The 23,408-nt window shown below is 34.2% G+C and overlaps 1 protein-coding gene and 1 long non-coding RNA gene across 3 annotated transcripts in view; one reads left to right on the top strand and one right to left on the bottom strand.

Moving 5' to 3' along the window:
• LOC105337643 (titin homolog) overlaps positions 1-10,720 on the top strand; it is a 27,653-nt gene extending 16,933 nt beyond the window's left edge. The window contains exons 18-21 of one of the 2 annotated variants that reach the window (XM_011442472.3): positions 1,692-1,854; positions 4,571-4,688; positions 4,913-5,140; positions 5,407-10,720. In XM_011442472.3, the coding sequence (XP_011440774.3) occupies positions 1,692-1,854; positions 4,571-4,688; positions 4,913-5,140; positions 5,407-9,551 (4,654 nt within the window). In that variant the 3' untranslated portion in view covers positions 9,552-10,720. The remainder of the gene's footprint in view (positions 1-1,691; positions 1,855-4,570; positions 4,689-4,912; positions 5,141-5,406) is intronic. The other variant, XM_011442473.4, reaches the window with a different exon arrangement.
• LOC117685254 (uncharacterized) lies at positions 10,504-21,775 on the bottom strand. Its single transcript, XR_010712911.1, has 4 exons — positions 21,592-21,775; positions 19,823-19,895; positions 18,711-18,892; positions 10,504-13,526 (listed from the first exon to the last, which is right to left on the bottom strand). It is a non-coding gene; the product is annotated as an uncharacterized lncRNA (long non-coding RNA).
• Between the last annotated feature and the right edge of the window lie 1,633 nt (positions 21,776-23,408).

The following is a 23,408-nucleotide window of genomic DNA, read 5'->3' on the forward strand; positions in this document are numbered from 1 at the left end:
CGGCCCGTGTCATTTGGATCCTTGTGAATTTTAGATGAAATTGATAATAAGAGACAGAGTGGTTATCAGCAGTATACAATATATAGAATTAAACACAATAATAATTTAAATATTTATTTCCATATAAATAGAGAAAAAAAATCTAAAAAAATTTTAACTCCTAAGATATTACTATAAACTTAAATTTTCAATTGAAATTCAAAACTTTTTAAGAATTAGGTGAGCAAATTTGTAATGAATTGTAATTTTATTAGTTATGTGATAAATAACATTTTCTATTTTTTTTGAAAAAATTTTTTTTTGATAATTTATGGAAAACAAAATACCAGCTTTTGAACTTGGTCATTTTTTGGCAAAATATTGCATATAGGGTACCATCATTGTATGGATAAGTCCTCCTACAGTTTTCAAAATAGGAAGTTGTTCTTTTGCAGATCAATTAAACATATATCAGAGGTATGCATATTGCTAGGATTTTGATTTTTGATAATTTATGAAAATAATACCAGCTTTTGAACTTGGTCATTTTTTGGCAAAATATTGCATATAGGGTACCCTCATTGTACGGATAAGTCCTCCTACAGTTTTCAAAATAGAAAGTTGTTCTTTTGCAGATCAGTTATACATATATCAGAGGTATGCATATTGCTAGGATTTTGATTTTCGATAATTTATGAAAAAAATACCAGCTTTTGAACTTTGTCATTTTTTGGCAAAATATTGCATATAGGGTACCCTCATTGTACGGATAAGTCCTCCTACAGTTTTCAAAACAGGAAGTTGTTCTTTTGCAGATCAATTACACATATATCAGAGGTATGCATATTGTTAGGATTTTGATTTTCGATAATTTATGAAAAAAATACCAGCTTTTGAACTTAGTCATTTTTGGCAAAATATTGCATATAGGGTACCCTCATTGTACGGATAACTCCTCCTACAGTTCTCAAGATAGGAAATTTTTCTTTTGCAGATCAGTTATACATATATCAGAGGTGTGCTTATTGCTAGGAGTTTGGTTACTGATAATTTATGAAAAAAAATTGCTTGTATTTTGGTTACTGATAATTTATGAAAAAAAAATTAAGTCATTTTTTGGCAAAATATTGCATATGATATAGCGTACCCTCATTGTACGGATAACTCCTCTTACAGTTTTCAAGATAAGAAGTTGTTCTTTTGCAGATCAATTATACATATATCAGAGGTGTGCTTATTGCTAGGATTTTGATTACTGATAATTTGTGAAAAAAATACCAGCTTTTGAAGTTAGTCAATTTTTAGCAAAATATTGCATATAGGGTTACCTCATTGTACGGATAACTATTCCTACAGTTTTATAGATAAAAAGTTGTTCTTTTGCAGATTAATTGTACATGTATCAGAGGTGTGAATATTTTTAGGATTTTTATTTCTGATTATTTATGAAAAAAATACCAGCTTTTGAACTTAGTCTTTTTTAAGCAAAATATTGCATATGAGGTACTTTATTTCACTGGATATGGGTTGACATGGATTATGGATACAGTTCACATATAAAAAGAAAACCCACTTAGCTGTCTCATTGACAGCTTTTCACTTGTTTAAAAAATTATTTAGGTTTTTACTCTTCAAATTAACTTTAACTCGATGCCATTGTGGCCCTTCAGGCCTTTGATTTTATTGTTCAGTTTGTTTATTTTGATTGTCAGAAATCCTGATGAGGAGGAGGTAGATGAAGAGTTCAATGAGAATGCTATTCCAGACTTTGAGGAAAGGAAGAGGAAGGCAGATCTTGTGGATGAGCTGACCCTCGGAGAGCAGGAGGAAGACGATTACACAACAGAGAGACAGGTGTATTCGATGGAAGACTCGGTGAGCGACTTAGTGTACTTGATAGAAGACTTTTAAAGTGACTGAATCTTGAGATAAAAAGTTCAGGAGAATCAAGAAAATAATTCATGAAATAGTTTATTTTTGGTATGTATTCTTTACGAAGAATTAAAAATGCAAACCATTATATACATTGCGATTGCTCTTAACGTATGTTTAAAACATGTTCACAAACAAAAAATGTAAATGTTTTACAGTGCTGCTATCGTGAAAGTTGACAAAACTATCCTATCCTATCCTATATCCTGTATCCTGCATCCTATCCTGCAAATAAGTTCTATCCTATCCTATCCTATCCCATACCTTCAAAATATAGGAATGCAAGTTAAATGAAACGAAATTTAAGAATTAAATGATTTTATCAATTAATGTAGTACTCAAAATGAATAATTAGGGCCCCGCAAGGATTTGCGGGTGCCCTATAGTAATCACTCTGTCCGTCCGTCCTTCTGTCCGTCTGTCACTCTTCCGTCCACAAATTTTCTGTTTTTTTCTATTAACTTTTTTCATGGTTGCCCAATCAAGTTCAAATTTGGTATGGTAGTTCAGTGGGCAGAAATACATATTTTGATGCTAAGTTTGGTTCTCTATGTCTTCTGGTTTGGAGCTTGGATGGTGGGGTAGATTCCTTAACTATGCATAATAATGTATGGGCAAAGAGAGATAACTGCTGAGAATGTTACCATTGTATACTTGGAAGGCTGTGCAATATTTGTCCTTTGGGATTAATTAACCTTCCACAGGAAGAAAATCCTAAGCTTTATCTATATCTGTCATATTGAGATTAATTACTGCACTGCCTGTGTCTGCAAATGAACTTTGTTTTGAAGTTAAGGTCAATTTTGAATGATGTGTAGTATTGTGTACATTCTTTGAAATATGGATTTAAAATATTTAATATTCATACTTTATTTTGGTTAAAATACCGTACACAATGATTTATGATAATTTTATTGAATTCTAAAATCAATATTTATATTAAGATATCCTTTTTCACTATTTTATTTTTTAATTATTAATTTTATTTTTTTCTGCCTTTATGCTGTTAATTTTAACAGGTAATCAGATAATAACCCCATTCTGTCATTTCTGAAAAAAAATCTTATTGTAAATTTAGAAGAAAAGGATGAGAGAGCAGAACAATTAATCCCCTGGGATTAATTATCTTGCCTGCTGCAGAAAATTTAGAGGCTTATCTCTATTTGTCATATGAAGATTAATGAACACCTTTGTCTGCAACTGATGTTTGTTTTGAAGTTGAGGTCAACCCTGGGTGATACAATGTATTTGCATTCACTGAAGGCTTGCATTTTATAAAACACCTGTTTAAATCTTTTTTAAATACACATTTAATTTAGTTTTTTTTATAAGACATGAGGTTATCCCTGTTTTATGCAGATACAAGGTTACTATTTAGAGTTTTTGGACATTCAGGAATTATCTTGAAATTTTAAAAATACAGTTGTTACTTATAATTTTCATTTCTTTTTTTTTACCACCTTATATATATTGCAGTTCTTTACATCTTATGCCGGGCATTTTTTTTTCATCATTGTTAATATAAAGAGGATGGAATTCAAAGTTTTTTTCACTTCTCTATATTAATTGTCATAGCGGGGCCCTTCCTGACTGGTCAGTTTTCTAGTTAAATCTTAAAACCGAATATTCTTCGATCGGGATTACTTACTTACCTGTGCTACGGTTAAATTAAATCGTACGCGGGATGGACACAATAACGTAAACAAACAGGTAAGCGATTCGATTTTTGATTTTATTATATGTATGCATAAAAAACAGATAAATAACTTCGATGCACTTATTGAGGAACTGTCTAGTCACTTATTTTTATCAAATTATTTTCTTATCACACATAACTGAGCGTAATTATCATTATTCGAGCGATTCGTTCAGCGATAAATGTAAACACGATCTGGAAATAAATAATTCCTTTAGGAAGTTTATATTGTTTATAGTTAAACCATTCGGAGTTATTTTTAAAGTATGAATTCTTAAGCATTTATATTTAGCTAACATTTATTAATTCGATATGTTGAGGTAAATATCCGACAGAAATATGCGTCCCTGTTATTGGGCATCGAAGAAATTACATGAAACGTGAAACAATGTCTGTTTCTTGTATACATGTTTATCTTTTAAAATGCCGGTTTGGTCGTTTATAAATTCAAGCTTTTATTACTTTGTAGACTTTAAATGAAGTAAATACAGAAATCTATTTCTGACGTTGTCAAATGTTGCATCGATTCTCGCAGTAGCTCCGTACTTGCGTACGAATTGACAAAGATCTAGCACCGACATTTTAGCGCGTATCAATGTTATGCACCGCGTTCTTGATATGATAAGTATTCTTAAATGATTTAACTTGTAAAACGTATTAAATTGACATTGAAAATACATTGTTAAGCCAATTTTCGTTTCGCAAAATAACTCTGAAATTTATACTCGAATCTGATTGGCTACAGGATATAGGATAGGATAGGATAGGATAGAACTTAACTTTAATATTTCTATCATGTATCGTGCATCCTGCATCCTATCCTATCCTATCCTTGTCAACTTTCAGGATAGCAGCACTGTATGTCACTGAAGATATATTTGTGAGATTGACGTCAGACCACACGAACTTGCATTTTATTATTCTTTTGATCAGTTTTCATATTTCATTTCCTCTAATGTACAGGAACAACCGGAACAGGAGAATGTTACAAAGACTGAAGAACCAGACCAGAAGATCCTTCCCAGAATGCTGTTCAATCTACCCTCAAGGAACGCTACCATATCATCACCCAGTGAAAGTAGTATGTACTGCAATTTATGGGGTTTTTTTATGCAGATTACTGTAAACATTGATATATTTCCTGGGTATTAAAAAGTTTTGCAATTTTATAGTTAAGTGCCTTGCAGATTTCATGGTATAGATCCATTTGTAGCATTTTAAAATGTATTCTTTATTCTTTGTTTGATTTGCATTTAGTTTAGTTCATATATGGTATGTATATATGACTTGTCTGTAATGTTGCAGATAAGGACATCAAAACGGAAGAGAAAAAGGTTAAAACAGAGCCAGTAAAGACAGAAGTGGAATCATCAGAAGCTTCTAGAACTGTGGTCAAGTCGGAGAGAGTTATAGAGATCTATAGGAAAGCGGGACCAATTAAACAGGAAAACTCCCCCTCTTATGGCGGCACACTGGATTTGGATGCCAGAGAGAATGGAACGAAGGAAAATACAGAACAAGTCAGTAACAACGGTCAGTTTTGGATTTAACAAAGCATTAGATTGTCTCATTATTGCTCCACATTGCAATTTGTCAGATCATGACATTTTGTCATACATAGGAATTAGCATCAATTTTGATTGAAAATTATACATTGTATCACTATCATTCCTCTTAGACAATATCTTTAAGGTATGTACATTTGTAATGTATTCTATGAAAGATTTGTTACAATAACTTATTTACCAGAAGTGTAATTTAAATCAAACAATTCCTAATCATTTTATTTTCATTTTCAGATTTACCCATAGATTTTGACAAGGCTGAAGTTAAAACCCAAGCCATGGAGACAGTAAATTATTCGTCAGAAAAAAAAAACACTGTTCACTTTGTAAATCCATCTTCCAAGGGTGTGGGGGATGATGAGGATTTAGAACTGGATGAATGTAGTGATTGGATTGTTCTTGATGATGCCTCGGATGACATTGGTAACACTGGTGCTTCCCCATTACCCTTTAACGAAGAGGCATCACCCAGTAATGTCAATCAAAAGAGTAATAGTGAATCTCATTCAAGTGAAAACCATGGCTCCACTGGTATTCCTGATTTTGATATGAAAGAGGAAATCCATGACATTTTTAGTGCCCAAGCTACTAGTGCTGTAAACTTGAGACCAAATGCTGCTGACGTTTGTAAATCTGTATCTAATGGTGAGAGGGCTATTTTAGAATTCAGTGAAAACACATTTTCATCAATAACTACTGATTCAGAGGCCAAGATGGAGGAAGTAAATGATATTTGTATGGAAGAGGCAGAATCCACATCAAGATCTGGGAATGTTGTAGAAAGTCACAATGAAATAAAAGACTCGAACTCCAGCTTAGATAAAACAGTATTGGAAGTGCAGGATATGAGTGTATCCGAAGAAGAAGGGGTTGCAAAACAGAGCGAGGAGGAAACTGGGGACTGTTTTGTGCCAGTCATTTATTTGAAGGGGGTAAGTGGGGGAAACTTCTGGCATAAAAACAATGGCCATAAAGTTGAAGAAAATGATTGCTTAGTGAAAGAATTAGATCAGTATCAAGAAAGTGGTCCTATTGATAACAAAATTAATTCCAAAATGGATAGCAGCTTGTCTGTAGTCAAGTCTAAAAGTCCAGATGATCTAGAAAATGTGGATAAGGAGAAACCTAACGTGTCAAAGTCTGCAGAGATATCATTGTTGGAGAAAGAATTTGCTAGCTATATAGGAAGAGGTTCATCTAAAGTGGAACACAACTCGCCTGTAGAAGATCCCAAAACTTCAGATAATTTGAAAATAGAATTAGATATGGATAAGCCAACAGGGTCTAAGTCAGGGGAAATATTTTTGGCAGAAAAAGAATTTGCTTGTTATATAGGAAGGGGCCCAAGTCATGTAGAAACCAAAATTTTAACTGCTTCTCCTGAAACTAGTAGCATTATGGGGACTTCTTCCTTTGAACAACCATTGGCCAACATTTCATCAACATCCTTACATATACAAGAAGCAGTTCAAGACATGCATGATTTAAAAGAGGCTGAAAGCAAATGTGATGATCAAAAACCTGTTGAAAGCGAATGCAATTCCAAGAAAGAAACTGAAGGTTCTAATAAAGTTGCATTGAAACTTGAAAATGAGATCAATTCAAATGAAAATGAACAGACTGATGTAAATAATAGTTCTCAAAAAGTCAGACAGAATGAACAAGGGGATGAGAGAAAGGATATGAAAGCTGCTGTGAATTGTGTAACTAATGGTGGGCTATCAAAACAGGGAACAGAAAGTGAGACGGAAGACAATGAAGAAACAACATTTGATAAATCTCCTAAACCCAAAGACAATGTTAACAGTTTTGCAGAAGCAACAAACAATTTTAAAGGTACAATTGTTGGAGTAGATAATTCTAAAGAAACTTTTAATGCACCAGAAGAAGTACATGAAATTGAGGCAAGAAAACGACATCCTGTTGACCTAGAAAAAGACTTGGACCTTGTGGTTAAAGGTGTTGAGAATGATATGAACCTTTCTGGTTGCTGTACGGTAAATGCCACCAGTACCCCAAACAAGAAAAGCTTTAATTCTGCACAGTCAGTCCATGTTAACATTTCTGACAGCCTTGATGATAAGATTGATGATTCTGTGTGGATATGCTCTACAGAAAAAGTAGAAGAACTGAGCAGTACAGAAAAAGGAGAAGGACTGGGTTTGTTGATGAAAAACTACGATCAATACAGTGGAAGTGAAAGTTTCAACTCTTCTGCTGAACTGTCAAGTAATCAAAATGTATTGGGTGTTAATGCAGATAATGTGGAAGATTCTCTGAAGGAAACATGCCAGGGAAGGGATTTCACCTGTGACCCAGAAATTAGTTCAGTTACCAAAAATGCAGAGAAAATCAATCAAAATGCAGACATGGAGTTAAAAGAAGGAAAGGCTGAAGAGGGGGAAATCGAAAATCCGAGAGAAGCTGATAGCTCTTTTGACACTGAGCAAAGGTTGGAAGATATTATGTCCGTCATTGGCGAATCCCAGCCGGAGATCTATCCCATAGGAGGTGTCAGACACTCCAGTCAGATCAAAGTGCTGACAGTTTCCAGCAGTCAGTGTGATCTTTGTGATGACCAGCTCTGCCTGGCCAAAGTGAAGTGTCTAACCGGACCGTTAGATCCATTGGAAGAGGCCATGCTCTCCTCTGGAATTCTGAACATTAATGACGTTCCCATTGGAAATGAGATTGAAATTGATAGTGATGATCCAGTCAACATACTACACATGAGCATTGATGACAACGTTCCCAATGAAGAGATTGAAATTGATAGTGATAATCCAGTCAACATACTACACTTGAGCAATGATGACAGGGTTACCAATGAAGAGAAAGAATCGTCAGAATGTCAAGCAGCCAGTGAAAGCTCTTCAGACATGCAGACAAAAGGTTCTAATGTTTATACAGCAGCCCTTTGTTATACCACAGACAAACTAACTGAAGTGAATGATTGTGGAAGTCCGCGTTGTTTGGAATCTGAAGTTGAGGACGAGGGTGATACTTCTTCTACAGAGACTGATTACATTTCAGATTCCGTAGACAGTGAAACCGAAGCAGCCACTAGAGGCGATGACTGGTCAAAGTTAATAGTGTCAGAGTATTTACATACAAATCAAAGTAACAAAGGGATTGACACTGTATGTAATCTTCCACTAACTAAATCTGTTCAATTTCTCCAATCCAATCATTCCCAGAAAAATCAGGAATCCAGCAGACAAAAAGAAGTGGCTGCCGACTGCAGTAAACCATCAAAACCACTCTCACAGATTATAAATCGACAAGTTAAATCCAGACAGGAACCTGTCAGTCAGTCTGTCTACAAGAAAAACCAGAGTATAGTCAGACCTCTCGTCCCAAATAGCACAGGTCTTTCAACCCCATTGGCCATGAAAAGTACAGCACCAAACTCCATGTGTTCAGCACCTCTGCTTAGACAATTCCCGGTAATGATGCAGAATTTCAATTTGTCTGGTGCTCGATTCAGCATGATGTCTCCTCACCAGATATCATTGAACCCACTGATGCTCTTCTACGCTCAATCTCAGTTTCCATCATATTCAAATGCAGCAAGAACATTGACCCCACTGCCTTTATTTTTTCCATACGCAACAAACTATCCAACTGGACCCCAAGTGAATCCATTGCTGTCCATGCAGATGTTTTCTCCATTGTCTCCATCACCTGCCTTTGAGCTCACAACCGATAAGTTTGAAGCTTTTAGAAGAATGAATAATGGAAGTGAGCCTCATTTTCAAAGCTCCCTGTTGGGAACAGTGCCTTTTTATGGAGGCATAAATCCACCTCAATCCCCACTGCATTGCCCATCTCTACCTTCTAGTTCACCTTGTAGAACTGGCTCATTCTATTTGAACAGGCAAGTGACACAGGAAAGGTCCTCTAAAATCACTGAATGTTTAAGGAACACTTCCACGTATTCTACGACAGATGGGAGTCCTCTATTGCCACCCATCTCTTCATTCACTCAACGGAAGGTCTCCAACATGAACAGTGCTGAAAGTGCTTTTTCTCCGTGCAAATCGCCGCCAGCTCCACAGAATACTGCAAACCAACAATCCTCCTATACAATATATAACAAGGAAATATCTACGCAGATTTATTCAGGAAAGTCTTTCCGAAAACCTCTACCGGAACCTACTGGGTTGTCTCCCTTAGATATGACAGTGTCCGCTCAGTCGAACACAGGATCGTCCCAAAAGCAGGCATCAGCTTGCAGTCGCAATTTATTTGAAAATCTAAATCAGAACACTGAAAGTCTGCAGCATACAAAAAGGGACAAAAGAATGCCAGGAAAGATCCCCGTCGGCCATGTCAGGCCCATGTCTTTCAGTAGCTTCAGAGACTTTCAAAAAGACTAGTCAAAATGTGTATGTGCAATGCCGTAATATGTATATTTTTTATTGGTCATGTGTGTGTCTTATTTGATTGTATATTGGTATGACTGTAGAAATTATGTGTTTGATGTATATATGTATATTTTAAAAATGAAAATTTGTGGACGGAGTATAGTTTTTGATGAAGTGAATTGTTCAGTGTATTATTGCGCTGAAGAAGTCGTAAATAATGTTGAGCGGTGGTTTTTCCATTATCATAATAGCATAATGTCAGTCAAAAACTTTTTTTTACATTACTAGTATTGAACAATCTTTGCTCTCTTTTTTTTTATTACTAAACTGTCTCGGTAACACTTGAATCTCATTGACATTCATTTACTTGTGACATTCATACTAACTGTCTAAAACTTGTATCATGAGTTTTACTTAAATCATGACTATATCTGTATAACTTTGTGCAAACTTTAAGTTATATATATTTTTTTGGTTGTTAATTACAGTCGGCCATTGTCGAAGTGCCATAGCTAAAGACCAGTTTGCTTTCTGTGTTTTTAATGGTTGTCTTTCAGCGTATTTGCTCTCTGACATTACAGCTGCAATACTACTAGTGCTCGATGTTTATATTGATTGTGTCATATTGAATGTCAAGTTGTAAACATGGTCATGTTTTTCTTTTATCAGTTAATCATGTGCAATTTTGTTCAGAGGTTTAAAGAATCCAGAAATTTAATTCGCATTTTTGTCAGCAAAATACTGATTCATAATGTTAGAAATGAATTGTATATTAGATTAAAACAGACCTCTTACCATGAGAAAGGGGGTTTCTGATTGAAAAGATGATTACTTTTTAACAAATGTACATTTTTAAGAGGAGATGTAAACTGATTTAGAATCCTTCTAACCGTAAAGCATATTTGTTGTTGAAAAATAGAAATTTATTGTCATATTTTGACATTTAAATGTGAACTACATATTGTTTTATTATTTGGCTTATTTGTATAGTGCTTTTACTTGAAGAATAATGTCAGAATTACAACCATTGAACAATGTGGAACCAGCGGTTTTACACGTGCATAATGTTTACTTATGGAAAAACATACAAGTGTTAGTTCAGAGATAGTGCAAATCTTGATGGTTATTTTATGTGTACATTTATTTTTTGCCGTCATTAAATTTTGGTTTGAAGTTTTAAATTTGATTTCTGTTAATATGTGTGTATAAGACAGGGAGTCCAGCATCAATTTTATGAAGGCAAAATACAAACTATAAAGGTTAAGCTAGGCTCATAAAAACACATTTTTCTCTAAAAATATTATTTTATTCAATTTTATCTTTGAAGTGATAAGATATAAACATCATAATCAAAATAAAATTACAGTTTCGATATTTCAAATCGTACATTTTGAAATGTTTGACAATAAATAAAATGCATTTTATAAAAAGTTTCCAAAAGGTCAGATTATTAAGATGTTTAGAACTCGTGACTTGCAAATCAAGAGCTGAGGCTTAAACTGGTTTTGTTCTACTCTGTTAGCATTGCATGAAGTGTGATAGAATAAGATAAAAGATGATTTTCTGATTGTAAAAAAAAACGCCACAAAACGGAGAAATCTCCCAAACTATAAAAAAAAAAAATTGAATGGTTAAACCCATGTCACACCGGGGCCACGTCCTCATGGCTGCGTCCTTATAATTAGATATTTACATTTAATTTCAACTGTCTGTGTCTTTGATACCATAACGAATCAATATTGAGCCCTAAAACCCAATAACTTCATAGAACATGAGTGACACAAAATGGGCATTTTGCGCCGCGTAGCAATACAAGGCATGCGGTACATAAAAAATGGTGGTTTAAAATTTTTTTAAAGTGTACAAATTGGAAATAATATAAATATAAGTAATAAGGAATCATTCTTTGAATATTATGAAGTAATAATTTCGGTCGGAGCGTGGTCAAATCTATCATAAAGCCCTTCGGGCTTTATTGGATTTGACCACGCCCCGGCCGAAATTATCACCTCATAATACTTAATATAGAGAATAATTTCTTATTCCTTAAAAAATGTAAAACTAAGATGTGCACGCTGTGGAGTCTCCTACGGAGCGGCAGCAGCACTATTTGGAGGTTTTGATATTCCAAGTAGTGAACATATATGAGGGTTACAAATCGAAGTTATGTTAAGTAAACATTGTTTAAAACGAATTGTTAATAGAATTGTCAGGCTTGTTGATATATTTATTTAACAGTGTATTATCCGTCCGTAGGCACCTTACGTTATAAATTTTGGTCACAATAAAAACAAATACCAGATATCTAATAATACACAAGTGTATTATCAGGTAAAGGGTATTTTTTTTTATGACGACCAAAAACAACGTAAGGTGCCTGTGAGGCATCTCTTAAAAACGCCTTGTCCACTCTTATTTATACATGTATTTTTAGTTGATCGCATGTTTTCGTATAAGAAGATAGGCGAACAAGGCGTGTAAAATGCCTATATGAGTATAAATGAGGTACTATAAAATAAGAATATCAACAAATCTGATGATTTTTTTTTTAAGTTATGGAAAACAATTTTTATCTATATTATGTTAAATACTTGGAATGGGTTGATTTAAACACTAGTATATACGTGTCAAAACCTCCAAAAAGCATATATAGCTTTGATATACCAAACAAAAATAGCTATTTAGAAAAAGAAAATGCTTTCTCTTGCGGTTTATAGGAGATGTGAAGGGAGCGACACTGAGGAAAAAATCACATATAAGATGACATTTTGATGTTTTCGTGCAGTCACATCTACATCTTTCTTTAACAAGTTAATAAAATACAGTTGAACTTCGATATCTCGAACACTGATATCTCGAATGCAGGGGATATGTCGAAGTGATTTTAATAGTCCCAACCACTGACAGCCAAATCGTACTCTAAGGGAATTTGACATCATGATTATTTCGTGCAGCCCGTGATTTTTTTTAGGTTGTTGAAGGTTACGACCAATCGATAAACGGGGTGTGTATATTTCAGATTTGTCTGTGTCGAAAGAGCTATGAATTATTATCAATATCCATTGGAAATGGAGGGAATCATAATTGGCGGATGCAAATATAATAGTAAACCAAAGGAAAAGATTGGCAAGGCATTCAATGGTGAATTGCAATACCAGCTTGTGGACGCCTTCCGGAAAGGATCGGTATAGTTGTGTATTCGGAGACTGGGTTCTTATCGATCATTTTTGTTTTCTGCATACCGGACACCATGTTCAAAGTAAGTTATCGTGTCACAACCATGTGGTTATGGATGGACATGTTAAATTTGCACATCATGATCTAAAGATAACCTAGCTGCAGGTCTTCAGTTACCAGTCTGAAAAAAAATCGGACGGACGATCTGGGGCAACAGTTCCGTACGTGTTTTAGAAAGTCGCAATTTACGGCGCAATTTGCATTTATGTCCTAAAATCGTCGTGATTCCAGCTTTCTATAAGTGACCCGCTTTTGATTTACTGCGTATCCCAAGGTCTCTGCCTCTAGAAATATATTAGCCCCATCTTGCGTTGAATAAAAATCCTGAAGTCTGGCTACATGTATGTGAGTTTAACCATACGTGAATTAAAAAGGATGTACATGATATATTGTTCAGATGGGCTATTGAGAAGTTATTAGTATACCTCAGCTGACACATAGATACCAACTTAATGTTATTAACATGTATTTATCAAATGAAGTCTTTGAAAACCCCTTTCCAGAAGTTTTCAGTTTCTGTCGTGTCTTTTGCAGAAGGATCTGGACTGTAGGTAAATCCACCATATTGTGCGTGCGTAGGAGTGGAGGGAAGCTGTCCATATTGAAAGCCGCCATATTTTGCGTGCGTAGGAGTAGAAACAGGTAGTCCATATCTAATCCCACCATATTGAGCGTGCGTAGGAGTGGAAAAGTCTGGTTTGTAATAAATTCCACCTAATTGGGCGTGCGAAGGAGAGTCCGAAGATAAATCTTGCAAAAAAGAAAAAGAAAACAAAAGTGGTATCAACTGCATGCTATCTACATGTTTGTTTCAAAATAACAAATGTTGTTTATGTTGGTTTCTCCTCTCTCTCTCTCTCTCTCTCTCTCTCTCTCTCTCTCTCTCTCTCTCTCTCTCTCTCAGAAGCAGTGTTTTACAACCAATATGTTTAATCTTGAGTTGCATCACCGATTAAACAAATTTTAGGATTTATTATAGTTAAGATGAATTTACATTAATATATTTACATCTCCCAAGTATTATTCCCTCTATTTCTTACGGAAACTTATAGTTAATTCATAGCTCTATAGAAACAGCCAGACTGAAATCTACACGCCCCATTTATCAATTGGTCGAAATCTACAGCGGCTGAAACTGACAAGAAATTGACAGGACAGATATTGACACGCCCTGTTTATCGATTGGTCCAAACCTATAGCGACCTAGAAAAAATCACGGACTGCACGATGTCAGACTCAAAGTCTCACATGAGACGATTTGGCTGTTTCTTTTAGCTAATTTACTTACGTACATCAACTGTGACAGTAATTTAGTGAATTTTACTTTAAGTTACTTTTCCTAATCAATTTCTCGATTAGCTTAAAGAAAGATGTTAATATAAACTTTGACTCCTGACAGGGCTAGCCATTTTGACGTCTTCGAGAAAGACTGATTCTGATTGGACCATCAGGAATATTAACCAATGAAATTGAGTTTAACATTAGCTATCACAATGGCCGGTCTGGTCAGAAGTTGATGTGGCTGCAGATTAAAAGTTCAGTTTGGAGAGTATTTAAGAAATTTCATCGGAATTTAAGGATGTAAGTAGCATGCGCTTGATGTGAGATTTTCAAAGATTAGTGTGAATGTTTCTCAACTTGTTGCAATACTGCTGTTGTCAGAGGCAAAATCCCATCGTGAGACCTGGACCGGTAAATGTCCGAGTAAAAATAAACTGGCGATTTCGAGAGAATAATGACGTATATCTCCGCTATTTTAAGACCCATCAACTTGAAATTCGGCATGAGTGTATCTCAGACATTACTATTCCGAAAAATACATGCATATTGCGAGTGTTTTAAAAATTAATTGATTTATTAGGCTTTTGAAGCGAGCTGGTAGTTTTTTATTTGGATCAGAGTTCGACCCCTTTCTTTATTTATGGTTACATTGAAATTAATGTTAAAACGGGCTTGGCCACTGTGTATAAATCCCGAGAGTTTCCAATGTCAACATGGTGTGTAAAAAACGTTGTTGAAAAAATGTTGAATTCTGCAATTAAAGAATTAGACTTTTCGAAGAAAAGTATTTACAGCTTCAAAATGGTTTGTTATGAACAATTTGACTGTGATTTTCAATGCAACTTTATTAGTTTTCTCCAAAATCGTTTTAGAGCGATTCTGCAACTTTCTGCTACATTACGGGTATATGGTAGGCATTTTAACTGTGGTGAAAGCCTTTTCCAAGACACAGTTAGATTATTCCAACTCAGCAGAGTGTAGTGAAAATAATTGCATTATTGTAGGCTTAAAGCTTGGTTATCGTAATGTAAATGTCAACAATGTACGGTGTGTCGATGTATCTATTTCTTAAATGTCCGATATCATATGCAATGTCAACCCGTGCACGCACGGGTCAAAGTCTAGTGTTTTTTATAAATCTAAACTGTGATCGTACATGTAAACACAACACAAAATAAACGTTAGAAGTCATTATTTTAAAAGGTGGAAAGCCAAAAGATGTTGAATATTTCTTAAAATTGCATGTCGCCAAAGTGAACAGTGTTCGCAATTCTAGATCAGCTGATGCCAAATATGATCAAAGTACTGAAGAACTGACGGGAATTGATTTTGTCGATCGGATGTTAATTTATTTTAAAATCAATGATATGTTATTTTGCATGACAGATACATGTATTTTCTAATTTGAATTACGCACATTTTTTTAAAATACGAATTTTTTGACTTTTTCGACAAGAATGTCGAGAAAACCCCATATGAATAATGATAAATAATTTTAAAGATAAAATTAATTAAATCAAACTATGTATCAGTGATAGAAATATTTCTCGAAAATTGTATGGATCCAAGCAATATTGAACTCTAACGTTAGTCTCGTTCAACCAAACGTTCGGCTGACACCGTAAATCTCCGACAAGGAATTACGGAGACAGCCGAGCGTCGAGTTGAAAGAGACTATATTGAACTCTGGCGTAGGAATACATACGACTACAAAAAATATTTAAATTGTTCGTACCATTTAAAATCTGGCTATTTTCAGGGTATTTATAAATTAGTTTCCTTGATAAACAATGCTTTAGCATATATTACTTCGAATTCATCAATTATTATCAAGAACCACGTCTTGTCAGCAGCAATGATTTGTGCTGAGGTCCAAACACTGTTTCATTTTCGGTTTGTCTGAGTAACTGCATAGGAGAGTTGATTAAAATCAACTCCCAAAAATGAAAGTCCCACTTCTGAAAACTGTTCATTACTGGACTGACAGCCCTACTTCTCAGTATCGATATAAGAGTTCCTTTTCATCGTTTCTGACCACGAAAATGTGTTTGGAGTAAATGCTGTCTGGAACTTCTTCGAATCAGGGCACGGCAAAGGTCCGTGCGACGGCATTGGCGGAACATCCAAGCGAACAGCCGATCTTGCCATTAAGCAGGGGAAAATAACTGTCCAAGATGCTTGTGATTATTTTGATAAAGTACAACAATACCACACCAGTGCTGAATATGTATTTGTAAAGTCAGAAGACTGCACTACTAAACGCGAATCATTAACAGAAATTAACCGAAACCTGCAGCCAGTGAAAGGAACAATGCAAATCCATTGTGTGATTGGAATGGAGAAAGGCATAATGGCGACATCAACAACTTCTTGTTACTGTTCCCACTGCCTTGAGGCAAAGTACCACAATACGTCAGAAGCTTGTTTGTTAAAAAAGTCAATTCAAAGAAATATGGCATGTGATTCAGTTGAGAATGAAACTGCAAATGAAACTGAGCCCGAACATTTAGACGGTGGAAATGTTTTGACAACAGAGGACAACATTGTTGATGAGAGTGGATTGGGAAATCGGTCTTTGACGGTTGAATTGAAGGTTGGCAATTACGTTGCCGGCTGCTATGATAAGGACTGGTTTATCGGAAAGATTCTTGAAATTGACGAAGAAGATGACGAACTTTTCATTACCTTTTTGCAACCACATAAAAAACATAACCAGGAACGCGAGCCGACCATTATGCAAATGGCCTGCCAATCATGATGAGTTATGGGTAAAAACGAATGAAATTTTGTGCAACGTCTCTGAACCTTGTAAGCATGGCAAAAGTGGCAGAAGTTTTGAAATATCACAGGAAGATTTTGAAACAGCAACAGAAATTTTTGCGTTGAAAATGATGACAAAAATTAATAGACTTTCTTGTGTGAAGTTTGCCGATTGTAACGTAGATTACTTAACAAAACAGAAAAACAATCTGTATGAATATTACTACATGTTTATTGACATAGAACATTACATCACGTCTATTTGTCCACGTGTATATATATTTTGTGACTGGTGATTTCTTAGTTAAAAGTTTGAGACGTTATTATTGTCGAAATGGAATGTGTAATTTACGTTATGAAATTCGTTCGTCAAAACAAGAATGGAAAATTAACATTTTAAACAAAATTAATATGTTTATCTTCAATACTTAATTAAAATATTCCGCTGTTAAAGTAATTTAATAAAAAATCTTGTATTTTAGCTCACCTGAGCCAAAGGCTCACGCGAGCTTTTCTGATCACAATTTGTCCGTTGTCTGTCGTCGTTGTCGTCGTCGTTGTTTAAAAACTATTTGGCCTAGAAAGCTCAAATTGGCGTGTAACCATCCTCAGATAATGTAGATTCAAGTTTGTTCAAATCATGGCCCCTGGGGGTAGGGCGGGGCCACAATGGGGGATAAATTTTTATATAAAGAGAAACTCTTTAAAAGTCTTCTTCTCAAAACTATTAGGCCAGGAAAGACCAAACTTGAGTGGAAGCATCCCCAGATCATATAGATTCAAGTTTGTTTAAATAATAGTCCAGGGGTAGGGTGAGGCCACAATGGGGGATGAATTTTTACTTAGGAATATATAGAGAAAATCTTTTAAAATATTCTTTTTAAAGACTATTTGGCATTAAACTTGTATAGAGGCATCCTCGGGTAGTGTAAATTCAAGTTTGCAAAATCACAGTCCCTAGTGGTAGGGTGGGACCATGATGGCGGTTTGAATTTTTACATAGGAATATATAGAGAAAATCTTTAAAAATATTCTGGGAAAGTTTTCGGTCCAAAACTCAGTACTTAATGTGAAAGCACAGGTTATGCAGATTTAAGTTTGATGAAACCATGATTCCCTAGAGAAAAGTGGGGCCAAGAAATGGGGGGGGGGGGGGGGGGGTTATATAGGAATAGAGAAAAATCTTCTTACAGGTACAACAACAAAAGGGTCTTGGTATTTACCAAAAAATAAGAGGTAGATAAAAAAGGTAGATTTTCAATTTTTTTTAGCAAGTTGTCAAGATATTTTGATACTGTAATGCTAATTTGATCAGAATTAAGGCAATTGTTGCTCAGGTGAGCGATGTGGCCCCTGGACCTCTTGTTTTACTTGCAATCTACGTTGTAAAGATCATGTTTGCCGTTTCTATTTTAACACAAGCGTCTGTAGCTTGACGTTTTATGAGTGTTATTTAAAAGGTTTTGAATGAATATTTCATTGCTTTATTTTTTAATTTGGCTGCCATTTTAAAGTTTGTTACAATTTTGAAGTTGAACAAAAAAGCAATTTTCATTATTAAAATTTAAACTTCTACTTTGAGTAGTTTTTGTGTTTTTTCAGAATCACATAAAACGTAAAAAATTGTCAATTATTTGGAAGAGACCATTCAATTTTTTCATAAAAAACAAGTAAAGCTTCATTTAAATAGATTCTAATAAGATTTGTTGTGGATATTGTGTGAATGGAATTGTGACAACGTAAAATTTCCTAAAACCGATAGGGGACGTGTATTGCTTATGCAATACTCTCAGAATGCTTGTTCATCAAGTTATAATATAATTTACATGTCTCTTTATTTGTTTATAAAACACATGTCACCATAATAAATCATTAACTTACATATATACGTACCAGAAATACTGTAAACGTTTGTTGATGAGGGCACTTCAACAATGTTTGCCTGCTTGTTGGACCGACTTTGAGATAACCTCTTTTTATAGCGAGTATATTTATACTCCAAGAATCCAAAAGTCATTAATAGAAACATCACACCAAAAAGACTTCCAAAAAAACCGAGCAATACCCATGGAGAACTACAAAAGATATGGAGAATGTTTTCATGCATTAATTTATGTTGTTATACTTTCATGTTAAATACTGAAATCTGATTGGTTAAGACGCAGTTCATAATCCTTTCTATTACCCTCAGCGTTAGCAACGTACTTAGCAACGGGTAACATTAAAAATTGTTACATGCGCGAAAATTATGCGCGTACGGTTCGCTGTAGAATTCACGTTATTCCTATATAAAAGCAGTAAAATTTTCTTAAAATTAAGACATTCAGTATAACAAAATAAATAGTGCCTGTTTGGGAGGATAACAGTTGAAATTGACACCCCTTGAAAACCATTGTCAACCTCCGCTTCGCGTCGGTTGACAATGGTTTTCTCGGTGTGTCAATTTCAACTGTTACCCTCCCAAACAGGCACTATTTATAAATTATTATACTTTCATGTTAAATAATGAAATCTGATTGGTTTAGACGCAGTTGGTAATCCGTTCTATTACCCTCAGCGTTAGCAACACACTTGGTAAAGGGTAACACAACGAATTGCTTCATGCGCGTAAATAATGCGCGTACGGTTCGCCGTAGAATTCACTTAATTTCTATTTTAAAGCAGTACAATTCTCTTTAAAATTAAGACATGCATTATAATAGAATAAGTAGTGCCTGTTTGGGAGGGTAACTGTTGAAATTGACACCCCGTAACAACCATTGTCAACCTCCGCTTCAAGTCGGTTGACAATGGTTGTCTCGGGGTGTCAATTTCAACAGTTACCCTCCCAAACAGGCACTATTTATATAAAGTAATACCTCTCAGCATACCTATCAGTTTTAAAAAAGTAACATTCATACTTTACTTTTCATCCCTATAAAGTAACATTCATTCTTTACTTTTCATCTTTAAGGTAACATTCATACTTAAATTTGCATCTATATAAAGTAACAGTCATACTGTACCTTTCATCATCACAGTCATCATTGTCATCGGGTGGAGAATCATAACAGCTAGATCCTAATGTTGGTAACAAGACTGAAAAAAAAGTATAGGATAGATATCACAATGATTATATAGATAGCCAAAATTCATACCCCCCCCCCCCTTTGATTTCATAATTCTAGCCAATCTGGTGGTCAATTGGGTTTACTCACAATAGACTATTGCCTGAAGTTGAATAAAATGCGAGAATACATGTAGTTACATTTAATTATTTTAAGTTTGATATCAAATAACAATTTTTTTTAAAGATAAAGATCCTGCGGTGTAATATTGATTTATTTATTAACGAAAGTAAAAATATTTGACATACACTATTAATTACATTCAGAATAAAATGAAGCAAAATCCCAAATGGCAAAAGAATGCGGTATCGGAATTACTAAAAAAAAATGCGAGGATGACACCATGCAAATAATATTGCCATATATTTACATTTTCCAGTGTCTTTGCCTGTGATAACACTACGTATCGATTTTGTACTATATAACCCATAATACAAGTGACGCCAAATTGAGGCGCCAGCGGGGTTTGCTTATTTATATTTAAATGTTTAATCGTACGAAGGCTAAAAATAATATAAATATAAGTAATAAAGAATAATTCTTTGAATATTATGTGGTGATAATTTCGGTCGGGGCGTGATCAAATCTATCATAAAGCCCTTCGGGCTTTATTGGATTTGATCACGCCCCGACCAAAATTATCACCTCATAATACTCAAAGAATGATTCATTTTTGGGTCTTTTTAAACTGCATGAATTTCATCTATGAAAATCATGTCTCTATGCAATACAAACGTATGTTTTCCTAAGTGCAGTTTGGTTAACATTCTAATATTCTAGTTTGTTATATTCAATATACATGTAATACAATATCCCGCAACAAAATCGGGTATACATTAAAATTAGTAATATATACCTGCGTATAAAAGTATAAAAGATTACGTTTCGACTCGTCGTGTGAAAAGTTTTGTTAGATACACTGCTGGAACATGATCTCAGTATAATAGTTATCTCTAGATAAGTTATCCATGTGTTCAGGGATAATTACAATTACTAAACATTATACCGTAAGGTATTTTATGCATTTGCTCTGCTGGGATTTAAAGACCCATTTCAATGGTGGCCTTTTACCTAAGTATGCGAGTACCTACTTTTAACAATGCAGAACAGCACATGTTTAATATTGAATTGGATGACTGATAGAGGGTTAGCAGTTTTTTTCCAAATTTGAATTAAAAGCAAAAAAGAAGATAAACATTGTTTCAACATTAAAATAATAAATGACTATACAGGGTGTGACAATTTAAGCAGTGATACTCTGTTCAACTTCATACAATGCATACTTTATTGGGGACACGACAGCGGCACGTCACCGGAAAAAATCAGATTATGACGTTTTTCACGAATTTCTATCCATTGTCGTTTGTGACCTACTGTCATAGGAACATTTCGCTATTCTTAGCTTTGATAATGTTTGTTCTATAATACTAGTACTGCTCCTTATTATTTGCTGCAGAATTTACAGTTATATGAGTTTGCATAACAAGAAGGTGGAAGGGACTAAAACATTTTTCTTTTTGTTTTCTTTTTAAAAATCTTTAAACATCGTTAATTTTCTTTTGCTCGAATATTAATAGAATAATTTTAATTTTCAGAGTTAATTCGCCTGGTAACTACGTTCTTATTGATATATAACTGAAACCATAAGCTTAAATATCTATACTTACAGAGAAAAAAGGCGATTTCTAACGTTTTCTTCGAACATGACCATGAAAGTTTTGGAGTCAACATTTTTTTCGGACCAAATGTTTATGATTTCTGGATAAATATCTCCTTTTCTCATTATGTTTCTACGTCCTTTTGTTATTGTGTTGGGCCGATATTTTTACTTCCTGAAACCTAAATATCTGTAACGGTAGATCGATCACGTGATTTTTTAATTGCTAATACACCTGCAGGTGCACTTTAAAGACGTGAATGACCTGATTTTATTTGTTTGTACCGTTTTACGCACTAAAAACTAAACCAAATAAATGCTATTTTATTAAGAAATTAGGAATTATTCTTAGATTATTATATGGTGATAAATTTAGTCGGTATGTGATCAAATACTATAAAGTCCGAAGGGCCTTTCGATAGATTTGATCACGCCCTGACCGAAATTATCTCCTTATGATATTCAAAGAATGATTCCTTATTACTTATATTTATATATTGTTCAGTAGTTTTTCGATTACGATTTGAATATTAAGTATGCAAACCTCGCTTGCGCCCCAACAATACTTGTATGTCATTTGAATTTATTGGACTGTTAAAACAAATTCGATTCGTAGTGTTTTCACAAAGATAATGGAATATGTAAATGTTAAAAAATATATGCTTAATGGTGTTTTATTGTTTTCCATGCATAAAAGTTTGTTGTTGCCACATATCAATTCAGGAAATATTTTTAAAAAAAATATACAGAAACCATTGCCAATGCCTTTAATAACAATTTATCCATAATTGATAATTTTCAAAATAGACCATTACTGCATATACATGTAGCATTATTTCTCACTCATGAAATAATTAACCTCTATCCGCTCGAAATTGAACCACCTGAGCCCTTCATCTTTGTACAGTAAAACATCACATTATTGTTAACCAAATTTGGTTTGAAATAATCAGGAAAATGACAATAGATGATTATGTAACAATAGTTAATAAGTTCATAAAATTAATCATAAAATTATGAATATTTAATTCTTTACCCATAATATTTTACAACTAAAATAATCCATAACTCCCATTACTGATGTAATCAATGATGTGATTGATTAGATAATTTATGAAAAACATAATCCTTGTGTTCTGAAAGCGCCATGCTTAATAAAGAAAAAAGAAAATACACAATAACTTTTCGTTTTTATAAACATGTTCATGAAAAAGGAAGGTGGAGGGGTGGAGGTGGTTTATAGATCGCTTTGAAAATTTTCAATGCTTAGCTATCGGCGTCCTGAAAGTAGTGAGAACCCACGCTATTAAAATGACGCTCCCAAGATTTTACCGCGGAATAAATTCATTGGTTACCTCCAGCGACGTTGATTTTGTGTCCATATATGAAGATGCTGTATAACTTTGACAATACCGCAGGAAAGATAACTCTCGCGAACTTAACAGAAATCATCAATATGCATAAAATATTTTAAGAAATCTTAAAAATCATATATATTTAATGATTCTAGCAGCACTACTGATAAAAATGAACTTATTGCAGATCAAATATTATAATAACCCTTCAAATGAACTTTTGGGCAATTTTCATTTTTGTTATAATAAAATTATGATCTATTCATAAATGGAACGTGATACAATGGCACGACAGCTTCATTAAGCGACTCGATTCTGATGCACAAAGATGATTCTTCAGTGAACACATTTCAAAATTTGTCATCAATATTTTGCATTCTTAAACACATTTTAAATGATTATTATTTCTACAATTATTAAACTCAGCCTACCCGCGTAAATATACAGAAAATATGCAAGGTAAACTGTAAAA

Source organism: Magallana gigas, chromosome 4, assembly GCF_963853765.1.
Source record: "Magallana gigas chromosome 4, xbMagGiga1.1, whole genome shotgun sequence".
Lineage (NCBI taxonomy): Eukaryota > Metazoa > Mollusca > Bivalvia > Ostreida > Ostreidae > Magallana > Magallana gigas.